Source organism: Aquarana catesbeiana, linkage group LG02, assembly GCF_042186555.1.
Source record: "Aquarana catesbeiana isolate 2022-GZ linkage group LG02, ASM4218655v1, whole genome shotgun sequence".
NCBI classification, from domain to species: Eukaryota; Metazoa; Chordata; class Amphibia; order Anura; family Ranidae; genus Aquarana; species Aquarana catesbeiana.
This window is the reverse complement of record NC_133325.1, coordinates 642,761,037-642,777,125: the sequence shown is the minus strand read 5'-3', so window position 1 is coordinate 642,777,125 and position 16,089 is coordinate 642,761,037. Positions and strand designations below refer to the sequence as shown.

General features: G+C 43.6%; 1 protein-coding gene across 2 annotated transcripts in view; it reads right to left on the bottom strand.

Moving 5' to 3' along the window:
- Positions 1–872: 872 nt before the first annotated feature.
- The window catches only part of PDHA1 (pyruvate dehydrogenase E1 subunit alpha 1), a 57,575-nt gene continuing 42,358 nt past the window's right edge, over positions 873–16,089 (bottom strand). For both annotated transcript variants that reach the window (XM_073616466.1, XM_073616467.1), the window contains 4 exons: positions 13,923–13,994; positions 10,950–11,017; positions 3,593–3,701; positions 873–1,428 (listed from right to left, as the gene is read on the bottom strand). In XM_073616466.1, coding sequence (XP_073472567.1) covers positions 1,264–1,428; positions 3,593–3,701; positions 10,950–11,017; positions 13,923–13,994 — 414 coding nt within the window. In that variant the 3' untranslated portion in view covers positions 873–1,263. The remainder of the gene's footprint in view (positions 1,429–3,592; positions 3,702–10,949; positions 11,018–13,922; positions 13,995–16,089) is intronic.

The window sequence follows — 16,089 nt, the reverse complement described above, 5'->3', positions numbered from 1 at the left end:
AGAAACAGGGGCAATGCTGGAGGCAGTTTACAGCACACACCTATTTTGGTAGCATGATTATTACTGTTCCTTACTAAAGAACATTATTTTTTATCAAGTTGTTTTGGATAAAGTTCTGCTTTAAGTTGGAACAGGTAAATTTTTAAGTGCAACTCCAGCCAGAAAATGAATTTAAGTTTTTTGGATAGCATAGGGAAGGGTTAACACCCCTGTAACATTTGTTTTGCTGTCCGTGCCCCTGTTCAGAAGATTTCACCTTACTTTCTGACCCTGTGACAATCAGGGGTTGTCTTGGAAACAAGGATTTTAGAGGTCTCCAAACTTTCTAAAGGGCCAGTTTACTATCCTTCAGACTTCAGAGATCCAGACTGTGGCCAGTGGGAGCAGAAAATGTTCTGGCATCAGAAACAATGCCCCGTCATTGGTGTCAGTGGGAGGAAGAGTACCCCAATCGTTGGCGTCAGTGGGAGGAAGAGTAGCCAATCCTTGATGTCAGTGGGAGGAAGAGTAGCCAATCCTTGGTGTCAGTGGGAGGAAGAGCAGCCAATCGGTGTCAGTGGGAAGAAGAGTACCCAATCTGTGTCAGTGGGAGGAAAAGTACCCAATTGTTGGTGTCAGTGGGAGGAAGAGTACCCCATTGTTAATGGCATTGGGAGTAATAGTGCCCCAAGGGCCAGATAAAGGCAAGCAAAGGACCGCATCTGGCCCCCGGGCCTCAGTTTGGCGACTGCTGGTCTACTTGTGCGTATAATCTATTTTCTTATCAGACAAAATATGATACCAACATTGGGCTGTATGCATTTTGTGAAAATTATGCATGGATTTATGAGTTGTAAAAGAAAAAAGGTACATAGGAACAATTACAGTAAAAATAACTCTTTAAGGCCAAATTTTAATAACTGCAGAATGCAAACATGGTAAGACACGTGATTAGCTGTCTGCACACACACTTAAAAACAGGAGAGTTCCTATAAATAACAGCTCAGTAATGTACTGAGGATAGAACACGATGCTGTAATAGACACTGGAGTGTCTTTAATGTTTAATGTGTCACCAGAAGAATCTAAGGCAATTGGCAGACTTAAATCTTTCCAACCACTTAGAAGTCCATCTGCTTAGAATAAAATGCTTGAAAAGGACTGTCTGCTCCTTATCCCAGTAACGTGGGAAAATGTTACATGAAACAGTGCCCACTGAAGCGTTGACAGTAACAGACAAATGAGTATATGGTACACATAGAAAGACTATGAGTACTGGGGATGTTTAGCTGATAGATTTGTGCTTAATCCAGGGGTTTGCACCACGTACGTCGAACGGTGCTTCGTTATGATAAATATGGTGTGCCAACTCCTCCAGAGGGGGCTCAGGGTCAGTAGTGGCAAAGAGAGCGGCTTCTTCTATTTCTTTCCGCACCTCAACATCGATTTCCTGCAAAAGATAAGGTTTGTTAGCAACAGAAGCAATTACTGCCAATCCTTTTCTGTAGGTCATGAGATTGATGAGATTCATTTGTTAAGATTTCAAGGGTTGAATACTGAAGGAGAGCTCCCAGAATTTTAATATCTAAATCCAAACCGTCATACTTGTTTCCTTATCATGGCCCACCATACTCCTTACTCACGATTGGCTAATACAGCACTTTCATTGTACCCTCTTTTTTGTGATGTTGTGTACTTTAGATTGGCTGGCTAGGAAGAGATGGTGTATGAGACAATGGAATATTTGACATTTAAAGTCAATTTTTTTCTGGTAAGTATATAATTGGTACTACTCTTTGATGCCATTGCTGGTGTTAAGATTTATACTTTTCCTTTTTGTACTCGACTTACACAAAATGCGTGCAATGGTTCCCTGCTATTTTTGATGTATGAATTTATCCTGGATTGTGTGCTGTTATAAATACCCACTTCAGTTCCAGTGACATACCCTTACCTCACTGGAGTTTGTGCAGTTCTACCCGGTACCGTTCTTTAGAGCCGTTGGTCTATTCTCCTGTAAAAGTAATCCTAGCAGCTAACCAGCTGCTGGATTGCTTTTGCAGGCCGCGGCTTTACCTGGATCTCCCGTCCCACTCGCTGGATCATAGAGCCCAGCACATACCGGATCGGCTTTGTTCAGCTCTATGATATAGTAACCTGAAGCGATGACATCACTTACAGGTTATCCAGATGTAAATGGCTCTATTTTAAAAAATCAAAAGCATTTGATCTCACCAATCTTAGAGTGATCAAATGCATTTAAGGGCAGCGGAGAGGCCTGATGCCATATAGACCCCAGATCTCTCCATAAAGAGTACCTGTCACATGCCTGTTGCTGTCACAAGGGATGTTTACATTCCTTGTGACAGCAATGAATGTGATAAAAGATACAATTTAAAGAGACAGTGTAAAAAAAAATAAAAAAAATAAAAAATATAATATGTAGGCGTCCCCGTCCTTGGGTGTAAAGGTAAACGCTTGCGCCGGCCCCACGCACGCAAACAGCGATCTGCCCACACATGTGAGGCATCACTGCGAACATCAGATACTGGGCAGTAATTTTAGCACCAGACCTCCTGTGGATATCTAAAGTGATAACCTGTAAAGGCTTTTAATGCGTCGCCTATGGATAGTAAATTGTACCTTGTATGTTGCCGTTGCACGGGCATGCGCAATTTTAAGGCGGGACATGTTTGGTATCTATTTACCTGGCGTAACATCTTTATATTTTACCATAAAATTGGGTTATGTATTGTGTTCTTTTGCATTAAAATAAAAACAGTGTATTTAAAAAAAAAAAAAAATTGGAGTTTGAAAAACCGCTGTGCAAATAGTGTGTGGCACCAAAAAATTGCAAAACCCACCAATGTATTCTTTAGGGTCTCTGCTTTAAAAAAAATATATGTCTGGGGGGTTTTAGGTAATTGTCTAGCAAAAAATACTAATTGTTACATGTAAACAAAAAGTGTCAGAATAGGCCTGTGGATCAAGTAGATACTTGTATAAAAAAATAAAATAATTAACAAATAGATTCTGGGTTCCACATGGTTCTAAAGGTTCCTAAACTTTGGATGGGGCTACCAGTCATGATCCCACAAACCAGCCGCCAAACACTTGTGCAAGCCTGCAAATTTACAACTTTAAAGTTTGAGCCTAAGGAGAGTGGAAGAAAGGCACTGGAGATGACGGCTTCTCCCAAGCCTCATGTCACAGCCAAATCTCAGGGCATTTTAAAAAGGCAAAAGGTTTGCCTGGATGGGGAACACTAGCTGGACTTGCTGGTAAACTCAGCACCACACATTCCTAGTAGGCCATTCCTATGATGTGCAACCCCCCCCAAACAGTAAGGTAGTAGGTGGCGTGCAAGTTTTGGGCTGTGTCAGGGCTTGTCATAGTGGCCTGGTACCAAGTGTGACAAGGAGGTTTGAAGACAGCGGCAGGGCAGATATACGTAGACACTTCTGGGTACCTGCACCCCCCCCCCCCCCACTGTGTCTTTAAATTTTCCATCTGTATGCATAGAACTTAATCAAGCTAGGATCTGCAATGAGGTTATCTACATACTCAAAAAAACACACACACAAAAAAGATGCAACACAGGATGAATCAAATACCTTCAATTCCTCCACGCTGGATAAGTTGTTGTTTAACATCCTGTCCTTTAGAAGGGTTATTGGGTCACTCTTACTCCTCACCTCCTGAATTTCTTCTCTTGTACGGTAGCTGGAAACAAATAAAAAGCACTCGTTTACACATAAAAAATAATGTAAGTGGAGCTATCATTAAAAAAAAAAAAAATTACACGTCATAAGTGAGGAAGTGTAATGCATCGGTATTACCAAATCACAACACATTCCCAAGTAAGAAAATATAAATAAATACAAAGCTCTTTCTTGCCACAAATCAAAATACCGCTGTGTCCGTAAGGGCCCATTCACATCAGAACATGGTGCGGGAAACCTGTGTTTTCCCTGTCCTTGGTTTAAAACACGGTAGGTGCGTGATCTTCTGCAGGTGTCCATGTAATCTTAATGATGCTTCAAATGCAGATTGCAAACGCAGCACATTTGCCTACACCGTTTGTACGTATGTGAACGTACCGTGTTTCCCCGAAAATAAGCCCTACTGTATATTTTGGGGAGGGCTGCAATATAAGCCCTAACCCAAAAATAAGTCCTAGTTTAAAGTGGGTGTAAAATCCTAAAATGCACTGTAAACTGTGTATGTTTCTGTAATCTATTTGTGATAAATACCTTCGTTACAGCAGTGCACAGCACTCAGCTGGTCCACCGCTGCTCTCGATCCTCCCAGCAGTCAGCGGGGGATGTCTCTCCCCCCCCCCCGCAGTGCTCGGAGCAGGAAAGAGCTCCGGCGGGCCATGCAAGCGCCGTTCAGCTGGTCCCCCGCTGTTCTCCTCTTCTGCCAGCGGGAGATTTAGGGCTCCCCTCCTTCAGTGCTCGGAGTGGGGGAAGACCGATCAGGCAGCCATAGAAGAACCGAACGGCGCTCAGCTGATACTGCCAGCGGGGGATCTCGGGCCCCCTCCCTCTGCAGTGCTCGGAGCGGGGAAGAGGGATCAGGCAGGTCAAGGAAGCGCCGAGCGGTGCTATAAGAAGGCATTTATCAAATATAGATTACAGAAACATGCACAGTTTACATGATATAATACTGTAATACATTGCATTTTAGGATTTTACAAGCTTTTTTACTCAGTTCCACTGGCAACTGGGGATTTCTGATAGGCAGGGAGGTAGATGGGGAGAGAAGATAGCACATGACAAGCCCTACTGGGTCTTTTGTTGCCAAAATATAAGGCCCGGACTTAATTTCGGGGAAACACGGTATGTGTGTGTGTGTGTGTGTAAATGTGTATGGGTATGTATGCATGTATGTACAGTGGGCATAGAAAAGAATCACCCCCCTTTTAAAATAATCACATGGCTGATCACAGTTGAGTCTCTAATGGCTTTGTGTGCCAGAGAAGGTGATCAGCTACACCTGATTGAGTTTAAGGCCAGGTTCACACTGTAACCCACTGCGGATCGCACAGGAGTGCTGTGTGTCCGTTCCCAGTTACAGGGACGAATCAGGGCCGATTCTATGCCTGAATTCGGAGCCAAAGACGCACAGTGCACTCTGCAGCCGCAACGGAGATATGTGAACCGACTCCATAGGGAGCCAGAAACATTCTCCTGCTATGCAAATTGGATGTGGGGAAACCCGCATCTAATTCGCATAGGAGTGAACCCGGCCTAAAACTCAATTTTAGGAGGGGGATGATCATTTTTTCAACTCAGTGATTCTGTTTTTGATTTTTTTTTCCCTGACATGTTGGTGTTATATTATTCACTTGGATGTAATAAGTTGAACTGAACAAATGCAGCTAGTTAAAACAAAAAAAGGTATCGGTCTTAGTTTCAGGCTGCAAAACAACAAAATGTAAAATTATTTTACAGGGGGTGACATACATATATATATATATATATATATATATATATATATATATATATATATATATATAAAATGTAGTGTGTATTTGTCGGGACATTTTTTTTTTATCCTAATCCCTAATCCTGTAGATAAGAACTGCTTTTATAGGTTAGCAGGACTCTTTTTTTTTTTAGGGCTCATTCACAAAAGCAGCAAGGACTGAAAAGCGATCCATGGCCTGACTGCTTTTCATAGGCAATTGACAGGCGTGGGGAGGCAATATCACCCTTGCCATGTTGGGTGTGTGTGGTTACTGCTTTGTTCAGTTTTCACAGCTGAATTGGTCTCCCAGCCAGAACCAGATCATCTACCTTCGCTCATTAATTTACTAGGAACCTTTGAAATACATAGGCATGTTATTAATCATAGGTTTAACACTGGGAAGGTGCTGATAAATTGATTATTTGCCCAGGTTTTCTTAAAATAAATGGGACCACTGCAGATGCAATATCTCCTTTACCAATTTTTCATGAAATAAACCAGAATTAAACAGAAAAAATAAAATTGTGATCAGGCAGGTTCTTTATTGTAGAAGAGACATGCTATTCAATAATATGGAAAATTGTTACCATACTTACCGTAATTTTCCTTTCCTGGGAGCTCATCATGTCAGCCTACGACTTTGTCAGCTCCAGCCCTCTGACCCCACAGGACAACCCCCTGCTCAAATAAAAAAAGGAGGGATTCCCCATACCCCCCAGCGTTCTTAACACCACCTCGCGACAGAATACCAGGGAGGGAAACCCTAGGCTGACATGATGAGCTCCCAGGAAAGGAAAATTATGGTAACAATTTTCCTTATTCCTGGGGCTAATCATGTCAGCCTACGAATGGGATATAACTAGCATGAAAACAAGAAAAGGGCGGGACCAAAAAAAACAAGACACTACGCTGTCTAAATGCAAAAGAATTGTATTAATATCACACAGAAAGAGCAGAAAGCAAGCACCAAAGTGCCCAAAGCCCAGGAAGGGCCACCCATCAGGTCCAAAAGGTAATGGCAGATAAAAGTGTTAGGGAACTTTTAGCCTTACACACCACATTCACTGGATCCTTGGTGTGACTTGTCCACGAAGCTGATGTCGCCCTTGTCGAATGTGCATGAACCCCCTCTGGAGGTGAAAGCCCCAAAGCTACCTATGTTCGTCTGATGGACTATCCAAGAGGAAAGGATTCTAGGTGGGGCCATTTCACCCCTTTTTTAGGCCCTTATGGTAGGATGAACAAGTTATCCGCCAGTCTGAACGCCTCTGCTCCCTGCAGGTACTAGGAAATGACCCGATACGTCCACCCCTGCCCAATCTTCCTGTTCCGAAACTGCAGACAATGAGGGCAATATCTTCCCAACCTATATGAAAAGGCCAAACAACCTTCGGAAGAAGATATGGAACTGGACGAAGAACCACTCTGTCCTGAAACAGCTCACAATTTGGAGACCTGGCTGAGAAAGCTTGAATTTCAGAGACCCGTCTGGCTGTTGATATTGATTTAATGGTTGCCTGCCTAAAACATGTCACCAAAAGATCTTCTGCCCAACGAACTTCTGTTCGAGCTGAAATGGCTGACAGCTGGACTCTGACCATACTGTAGCTAAGCCCTTTGTCTAGGGCCGATTGCAAGAACTCCAAGACATTACGAGAGGGAGACTCAGGATTGAAACGAATAATAGCTGCCACCTCAAAGAGCTTTTCCACACTCCATAGTATGTAACATTCAAGGATATCTGCAAAGAAATTAGCAACCTCCTCTGAACCTCTTCTGCTACGCCCATCAGGGCAAATCTGCTTCTTACAATAGCCAAGCCGTCAAACTGAGCTGTGCCATATTGGAGTGAAGAATGCCATCCTAGAGAAGATCTCCAAAGTGCCACCGGCGGAGCTAACAACAACTTCCTCAACAGTGGAAACTATGGACGGTTCATCTTCAGAAGTTGAAGAAAATACGTATACAGGCCGGAAAATCCAGCGCATCCTGCCCCCTGGCTTTCGGATGGAAGAACCAGGAGACGAATACCGGCATCTGAGCATTAAGAGAAGATGCCATTAATTCACTTCCGGGGTGCCCCACTGAGTAAACAATTGTACAAGACATTTCTGATTCAACACCCATTTGTTTTGATCCAGAAAGCATGTGCTTAAGTGTCCGCTCTTGCATTATCCACCCCGGAAAGATAAGAGACTAACAAGGTCAACAGCTTGCATGCCGCCCACCGAAAGATTTGTGCCGCAATCTGCAAAAAGGCTCCTTGTTACTCCCTGATTCGATACATATGCTACTGCCGTTCTGTTGTCTGACATCTCACGATGGCCCTGAAGCAGTGGTGCAAAGGTCAGTAATGCCTTCTGTGCTGCCATCAACTCAAGACAAACGAGGAATCGCTCCCTTTCATTTTCCTTGAGCAACCTGGTCCAGACAGTGAGATCCTCAACCTTTTAGGCTCGCGTTGGAAGAAAGCGTGGTCACTTCTGTGACTAAAACCGGAAGGCCTTGCCTTAGGTTGCCCGGTTTTAGTCCGCCATGCCAAAGTTTGCGCGACAAAATGGGAAAGCACTAACTGCTGACCTAGAGAGCTCTTGTCCCACTGCTGAAGTAAAACAAACTGAAGGTGTCTGAGATGCCATTGAGCCCTGGCCACTATGGGGACTTCTGCGTTCCATCATCCCTAAGTCCCCTATACAATGTCTTGCTGATATCGAATTACTCATCTTCAGAGCTCGGACCACCGAGATTCATAGGAATACCTTCTTCTGCGGAAGGAACACCTTCCCCACCACTGTCTAATGAAACGCCCAGATACTCTAACCTCTGTGAGGGAACTAGCTGTCTCTTGCTAAAGTTGATCAATCAACCAAAGCTCTGTAGCACCTCCAGGGCCCTCGCCCAATGATTCAAAAGTCCTTGAAATACGTCCACTGCTTTCCTTCTATCTTAAGGCATCTCACCAGCTTTAGAAAGAGGAAATAAAAAGCAGACATAAGTCATCCTCCTTTACACATTCCTCTTTGGAATAGTCTGAAGAAGGTTGGTTGGCCTGAGAAACTCTTGAGACCAATTACTGGTTGTAGAAGGAAAACTGGACCTTGCCAGAATAGATGACCTATGCACAAGGCAAGTCCAAACAGCTCTTTTAGAGTGTATTGACCATATGCTTCATGATTTGTGACAATTGTGTCTAGCATCACCTTAATCACTGACTGTCTGAACAAAGCAGGATTTATACAATCATGCTCCTCTGCATCTTCTTTGGAAGAGTCTGAGGAGGGTTGATTAGCCTGGGAAGGTTCTGAGACTAGTTGACTGGTTCTGGAAGGAAAACTGGCTGTTGCCAGAGTAGATCATCTTTGCACAGGTTGAGTGAAAACAATGCCTTTGAAGTGTCCCCACTATGTGCTTAATGAAACGTGACAACCCTTTGGTCCTCGTCATCTTCATCATTGACTGCTTGAACAAAGCAGGATTCATACTGTCGTGTTTCTCTGCATCTTCCTCTTTGGAAGAGAGTCTGAAGAGGCCGGTTTTCTTGGGAAGCAGATGGGCACTATCCCTTACCTTTTTTGGTAGCACTGGTATTTATTTGGGGTTGGCATTTGCTTTTCTGCAGAAACAGAAGACAGGCAAAAGCATTAAGCTTGTTCAATTACTATTAAGCAGCAGTGCCTCATCCATAAGGAACCTCAGTATCTCAGTAATAAGGCAAACATCCATTACAGCCCAGATAATCACTCTCAATGGGGAAGCAGTGCACTAACACTCATATGCCACCCCTGAGACCAGCAGAGGGGCTCCCTGATAGATGATGCATTTAGCATTTGATTACAGGGACAACATCCCAGCGGATGAAGATGTTTTTTCAGGCTCGGTAGGAGACATGCGCCTATTTCCTGGATCCTGTCCCTTCACAGGATGACTGAAAACAACTCCTTTAGAGAGTATTGACCACATGTTTACTGACTGTGACAACCTATTAGGTGTGGTCATCTTTGTTTTTGGCTGCTTGAACCAGGATTCATACAGTCATGTTCCTCCATATCTTCTCTTAGAAGAGTCTGAAGCGGATTGTTTTCCTGGGGAGCCTTGGAGAATAGGTAACCCTCACAGGATGAGGGGAAACACTCCTTTGGAGTGTATTGACCACATGCCTAATGAACATGACAACCTGTTAGCTGCCGATTGATTTCGATGACACCCGTTCCAATCTATGTATCGCAGCGACTTTGAAGAGGTGCCTGCACTACCCCAATGTGACTCTTGATGTGACCCCGATCCACAGAGTGTAAAGTTGCACCTCAAAGTTGCACAACATTGGCGTCGAGTCACATGCCTGATGAAGAAGGGGTCCTGCGTGACTCTGAAACATTGCACTACTCTGTTGCACGGCATTGGAGTTGCACAAGTGGAAACAAAGCCCTAGAGAGTGTATTGCCCACATGTTCAATGAATGTGAAAGCCCTTTTAGGTGTCATCAAGATTCATACAGGGCTTAGCCTGCCAAGGCAAGAGCAGCAAACTTACCTGCCTGTTTGCAAATTTCTTTAAAATGTGCATTGATCGGCATGTGCACAGGTCAAAATACATTCTCAGCACACCTTTGTGCCAGAATGTATAAACCTCTGTTCAATGGGAGGAAGAGTGAAACCTATGTCAGAATTTTATAGCAGCCTGAATCCTCCCTCACTTCCTGTCCCACTGAACACAAAGAAGGCAGTAAAAACAGGACAGAGATCCTAATACTTCTCCACTAAATTCAAAAGAAAAAAAAAAACAAGAAAACGTTTTTGGCTGAAATCTCACTTAAAGGCCACAGAGTCAATTATTTCCGTCATCCTAGCAAATCAATATGTTTAGTCTAACATGCAGCCCAGAGACGTAATTGGCACATGACCAGGCTGAGTGACAATCTCTGGTCCAGGGGAAGCTGTAGCCACCAAGCAAATTATCCTGGGTAAAAAAGGGATCTGATGTATTTGAAAAGCTTGTCTGATCTCCATTTATCAATCTGCACCAGCAAATGTCAATTCACTGCTTAGTACTCAGTCACTAGAGGGAGTATATATAATTATATTCAATCAACCTCTTCAACCAGGATTCTGTGGAATTCTATGGTTCTTTCAGAGTTTGTTAGGGGATCTTTGAGCAATGAGTAATCAAATAAGTAACCACCAACTCCAATGCTCTTTTAGGCTACCAAGGATGCATTCTTCTCGATGCCCACCACGCTTACTGTGAGCTGTGGATATAATTATTGGTAGGTGTTCCCTGAGACGCAAAAGTTACATCAAGTGTTCCTCTGTGTTGAAAAGGCTGAGAAAGGCCTAGCTAGACAGTAGAGGGCAGTGCTGGGCTGAATATTCACAATAACAGTCCTACAATTCACTGAGAGCATGATGTGCCTCAACACTGTCACTAAGCTCTTACTAAATGCTGCAATGATGCTTCCAGTAATAATCTTGGTGCTCCTTTTGCCACAGTACATGCATTTACCTAATTCCAGGGTCACTCATACTATGTCCATGGTAACGATAGGTCTGAAGCTCCATCAGAATAGGTCCCTGGCAAAAAAAAAAAAAAAAAATCAATCATTACAATTAAATATTTCTATTTTTATATCCACTGTATAAAACCACACATATTACATATGCATGTTCTCTGTGTTAAATACATGCTGGTAGATTGACTGTCTAAAATGTCCCTAGTATGTACAGTGCCTTGCAAAAGTATTCACCCTCCTTGGCTTTTTACCTATTTTGTTACATTACAGCCTTTAGTTCAGTATTTTTTTAATCTGAATTATATGTGATGGATCAGAACACAATAGTCTAAGTTGATGAAGTAAAATATATGCATAAAACTATTTTTCAGAAATAAAAAAAAAAAAACTGATAATTGGCATGTGTGTATGTATTCACCCCTTTTGTTATGAAGCCCATAAAAAGCTCTGGTGCAACCAATTACCTTCAGAAGTCACATACCGTATTTATCGGCATATAACACGCACTTTTTTCCCCTTAAAATCAGGGGAAAATCGCGGGTGCGTGTTATACGCCGATCCCCTGCGATCCTGAGCTTCAAAATCGCAGACCGCGATTTGAAAATGGCGCCGCCGGCGCTGAAATACACAGCGCCGGTCCTCGGCTCTTCTCGGCCACTTTCGGCTTCACTCGAGACCCGCCCGAACCTAGCCGAGTGTACTCGGCTAGGTTCGGATAGCTCCGCTCACAGTCACGCCCATCCCGGGCGGGACTACGAGTGGAGCCGAAAGTGAAAGAGAGCCGCCGAGAAGAGCCGAGGACCGGCTCTGTGTATTTCGGCGCCGGCGGCGCCATTTTCAAATCGCGGTCGGCGATTTTGAAGCTCAGGATCGCAGGGGATCACAGGATTTTCAAACTGCGAGCTGCAAGGCTGCACTGGGGCAAGGCTGCACTGGGGCAAGGCTGCACTGGGGCAAGGCTGCACTGGGGCAAGGCTGCACTGACAAGGCTGCACTGGGGCAAGGCTGCACTGACAAGGCTGCACTGGGGCAAGGCTGCACTGACAAGGCTGCACTGACAAGGCTGCACTGACAAGGCTGCACTGACAAGGCTGCACTGACAAGGCTGCACTGACAAGGCTGCACTGACAAGGCTGCACTGGGGCAAGGCTGCACTGGGGCAAGGCTGCACTGGGGCAAGGCTGCACTGGGGCAAGGCTGCACTGGGGCAAGGCTGCACTGGGGCAAGGCTGCACTGAGAAGGCTGCAATGATGGGCATTTAAATGTAAGTTTTTTTTCCCTTAAACTTCCTCCTAAAAGTTTTTTTTTCCTTAAAATTCCCTCCTAAACTTGGAGTGCGTGTTATACGCCGATGCATGTTATACGCCGATAAATACGGTAATTAGTGAAATAAGGTCCACCTGTGTGCAATCTAAGTGTCACATGACCCGTCATTACATATACACACCTTTTTGAAAGGCCCCAGAGGCTGCAACACCTAAGCAAGAGGCACCACTAACCAAACACTGCCATGAAGACCAAGGAACTCTCCAAAGGGACAATGTTGTTGAGAAGTAAAAGTCAGGGTTAGGTTATTAAAAAAATATCCAAATCTTTGATGATCCCTAGGAGCATCATCAAAATCTATCATAATCAAATAGAAAGAACATGGCACAACAGCAGACCTGCCTAGAGATGGCCGCACACCAAAACTCACACACCAGGCAAGGAGGGCATTAATCAGAGAGACAGCACAGAGACCTAAGATAACCCTGGAGGAGCTGCAGAGTTCCACAGCAGAGACTGGATTATCAGTACATACTGTAGGACGACAATAGGTCGTACGCTCCATAGAGTTGGGCTTTATGGCAGAGTGGCCAGAAGAAAGCCATTGCTTTCAGCAAAAAACAAAATGGCAAGTTTTGAGTTTGCGAAAAGGCATGTGGGAGACTCCCAAAATGTATGGAGGAAGGTGCTCTGGTCTGATGAGACTAAAATTGAACTTTTTGGCCATTAAAGAAAACGCTATGTCTGGCCCAAACACATCACCCAAAGAACACCATCCCCACAGTGAAACATGGTGGTGACAGCATCATGCTGTGGGGATGTTTTTCAGCAGTCGGGACTGGGAAACTGGTCAGAGTTGAGGGAAAGATGGATGGTGCTAAATACAGGGATATTCTTGAGCAAAACCTGTACCACTCTGTGTGTGATTTGAGACTAGGACGGAGGTTTACCTTCCAGAAGGACAATGACCCCAAACACACTGCTAAAGCAACACTTGAGTGGATTAAGGGGAAAGATGTAAATGTGTTGGAATAGCCTAGTCAAAGCCCAGACCTCAATACAATAGAAAATCTGTGGTCAGACTTAAAGATTGCTGTTCACAAGTGTAAACCATCCAATTTGAAGGAGCTGGAGCAGTTTTGCAGAGAGGAATTGGCAAAAATCCTAATGGTAAGATGTGGCAAGCTCGTAGAGACTTTATCCGAAGTGACTTGGAGCTGAGAGAGCTGCAAAAGGTGGCTCTACAAAGTATTGACTTTAGGGGGGTGAATAGTTATGCAAATTGACTTTTTCTGTTTTGTCCTATTTGTTGTCTGCTTTACAATAAAAAAAAAAACAAACAAAAAAAAAAAAACAACATCTTCAAAGTTGTGGGCATGTTCTGTAAATTAAATGATGCAAATCCTCAAACAATCCATATTAATACCAGGTTGTGAGGCAACAAAATACGAAAAATGCCAAGGGGGTGAATACTTTTACAAGGCACTATATGTATGAATGTGAGTTAGGTACCTTAGATTGTAAGCTCCTTGAGGGCAGGGACCGATGTGATTGTATACTAAATGTGTGTAAAGCGCTGCGTAAATTAATGGTGCTATATAAAGTACCTGTAATAAATAAATATGCCTTTATAATATAGACAGATGAAATAGACAGCCACACATTTATTCATAAGGAAATACATCTACAGACGCAATACCTTCCCAGATCTGCAATGATCTGCAGCAAACTTAGTAGCTTCTCTGACACAAAGCACGTCCATACCATCAACCTGCCAAAACATGAAAGTTATTATTTCTTACAGGTTCTAAGCCAAGGATTTTTAAAGTAGAACTATAGGCAAAACATTTTTTTTTCAATTTTGGATGGAGTAAGGGAGGGTTATAATCACTGACGCATTTTATTTTTTGTTTTTGCCATCTGTGTCCCATTCGGGAGAATTACCTTTACTTCCTGTCCCATAGCAAAAACAGGAAGTGAGAGGAAAGACCTGCAAATTAGGGGAATCCATTGCCCCTCCCCAGGTCACCAAAATTAGTGTCCCCATTGGAAAATGTCCTATTACTTTTCTGGACACAACCCCAAATTACTTTCGCTTTTGATGACTATAATATTCAGGAGAAAAGAGGGTGAATCTCCCTAACAGAGACATAGACAGCAATAAAAACCTAATAGGTGTTAAAATCCATCTCCACTCTGTCCAAAACTAGCTGGTACTAAGCTAATAATTTAACAAATGCTACAAATGTTGTGTAAAGAAAAATCATTTTAAAGGGTGATTTACCAATTTATTCTGTCTGTCTTGGCAAATCTCATAGGACAGTGGTGGGCAAAAACATGTGGAGTTCAAGTGCCAATTCTTACATATTAGCAGCCAGGAGACCTCCACTGTCAACAACAGAAGAAAAAGTTCACACAAACTGAAAACCAGTGTGATTAGTTTAAAGTGGTAGTATACACCGCGTTATTTTTACCTACAGGTAAGCCTATGATAAAGCTTACCTGTAGGTAAAATGAATATCTCCTAAACCTGCACCATTTAGGAGATAGTCACTCTGCATTCAGTCGCTGACATCAGCGGTGCATGCGCTCTGAAAGTTCGGCATACTGTACAGGACCTTCAGAGCTTCTTTATGGAACCGAGGGCTCCCGCATGCTTGTGTGGGAGTGACATCATCGCATCGGCCACTCACAGAGCCGGAGCCCGCAATCCTCAAAGGAAGGATGGGAGAAGATGTAATCCCTCTCGGCAGTGAGTGGGCGCCGCTGGAAGGGCTTCCATCTAAGGTATTTCATAATGTGCTAGTATGTGATGCATACTAGCACATTATGCCATTGTCTTACAGGTTTTTAACCACTTCCCGACCGCCGCACGACTATGTACGTCCTAAGTTTGAACGGGGATATCGTTGTTATGGCAGCAGCTAGCTGCCATAACCCCGGTATCCCCGTTTTTGTGCGGCGGCTGGCTTTCAGATAAAAGTGGTCCCTGCGGCGGATTCGCCGCGAGATCACTTTTATCGGTGGCGGGAGAGGGCCCCCCCCCCTCCCGCCGCGATCCAGTGCCCTCCGCCGCTTACCGGAGCTGTCAGTAGCGGCGGAGGCGATCGCGTCCTGTTCTCTGGTGTGTCTGGAGACGAGTGAGGCCAAGATGGCGCTCACTCGTCTCCATGACACTGCTGGGCGGAAGCGACGTCAAAACGTCACTTCCGTCCACGCCTCTTAAAGGCATATTTTTTCAAATGTCATTTTTCTAAATGACTTTTTTTTTTTTTTTTTGTTATTGCATTTTAGTGTAAATATGAGATCTGAGGTCTTTTTGACCCCAGATCTCATATTTAAGAGGTTCTGTCATGCTTTTTTCTATTACAAGGGATGTTTACATTCCTTGTAATAGGAATAAAAGTGACACAATTTTTTTTTTTTTTTTTAACAGTGTAAAAATTAATAAAATATTGTAAAATAAATAATAAAAATAAAAAAAAAAAATTTTTAAAACCCCCCTGTCCCGACGAGCTCGCGCGCAGAAGCGAACGCATACGCGAGTAGCGCCCGCATATGAAAATGGTGGTCAAACCACACATGTGAGGTATCACAGCGACCGGTAGAGCGAGAGCAATAATTCTAGCCCTAGACCTCCTCTGTAGCGCAAAATATGCAACCTGTAGAATTTTTTAAACGTTGCCTATGGAGATTTTTGAGGGTAAAAGTTTGACGCCATTCCACGAGCGGGCGCAATTTTCAAGCATGACATGTTGGGTATCAATTTACTTGGCGTAACATTATATTTCACAATATAAAAAAAAATTGGGATAACTTTACTGTTGTTTTATTTTTTTATTCAAAAAAGTGAATTTTTTCCCAAA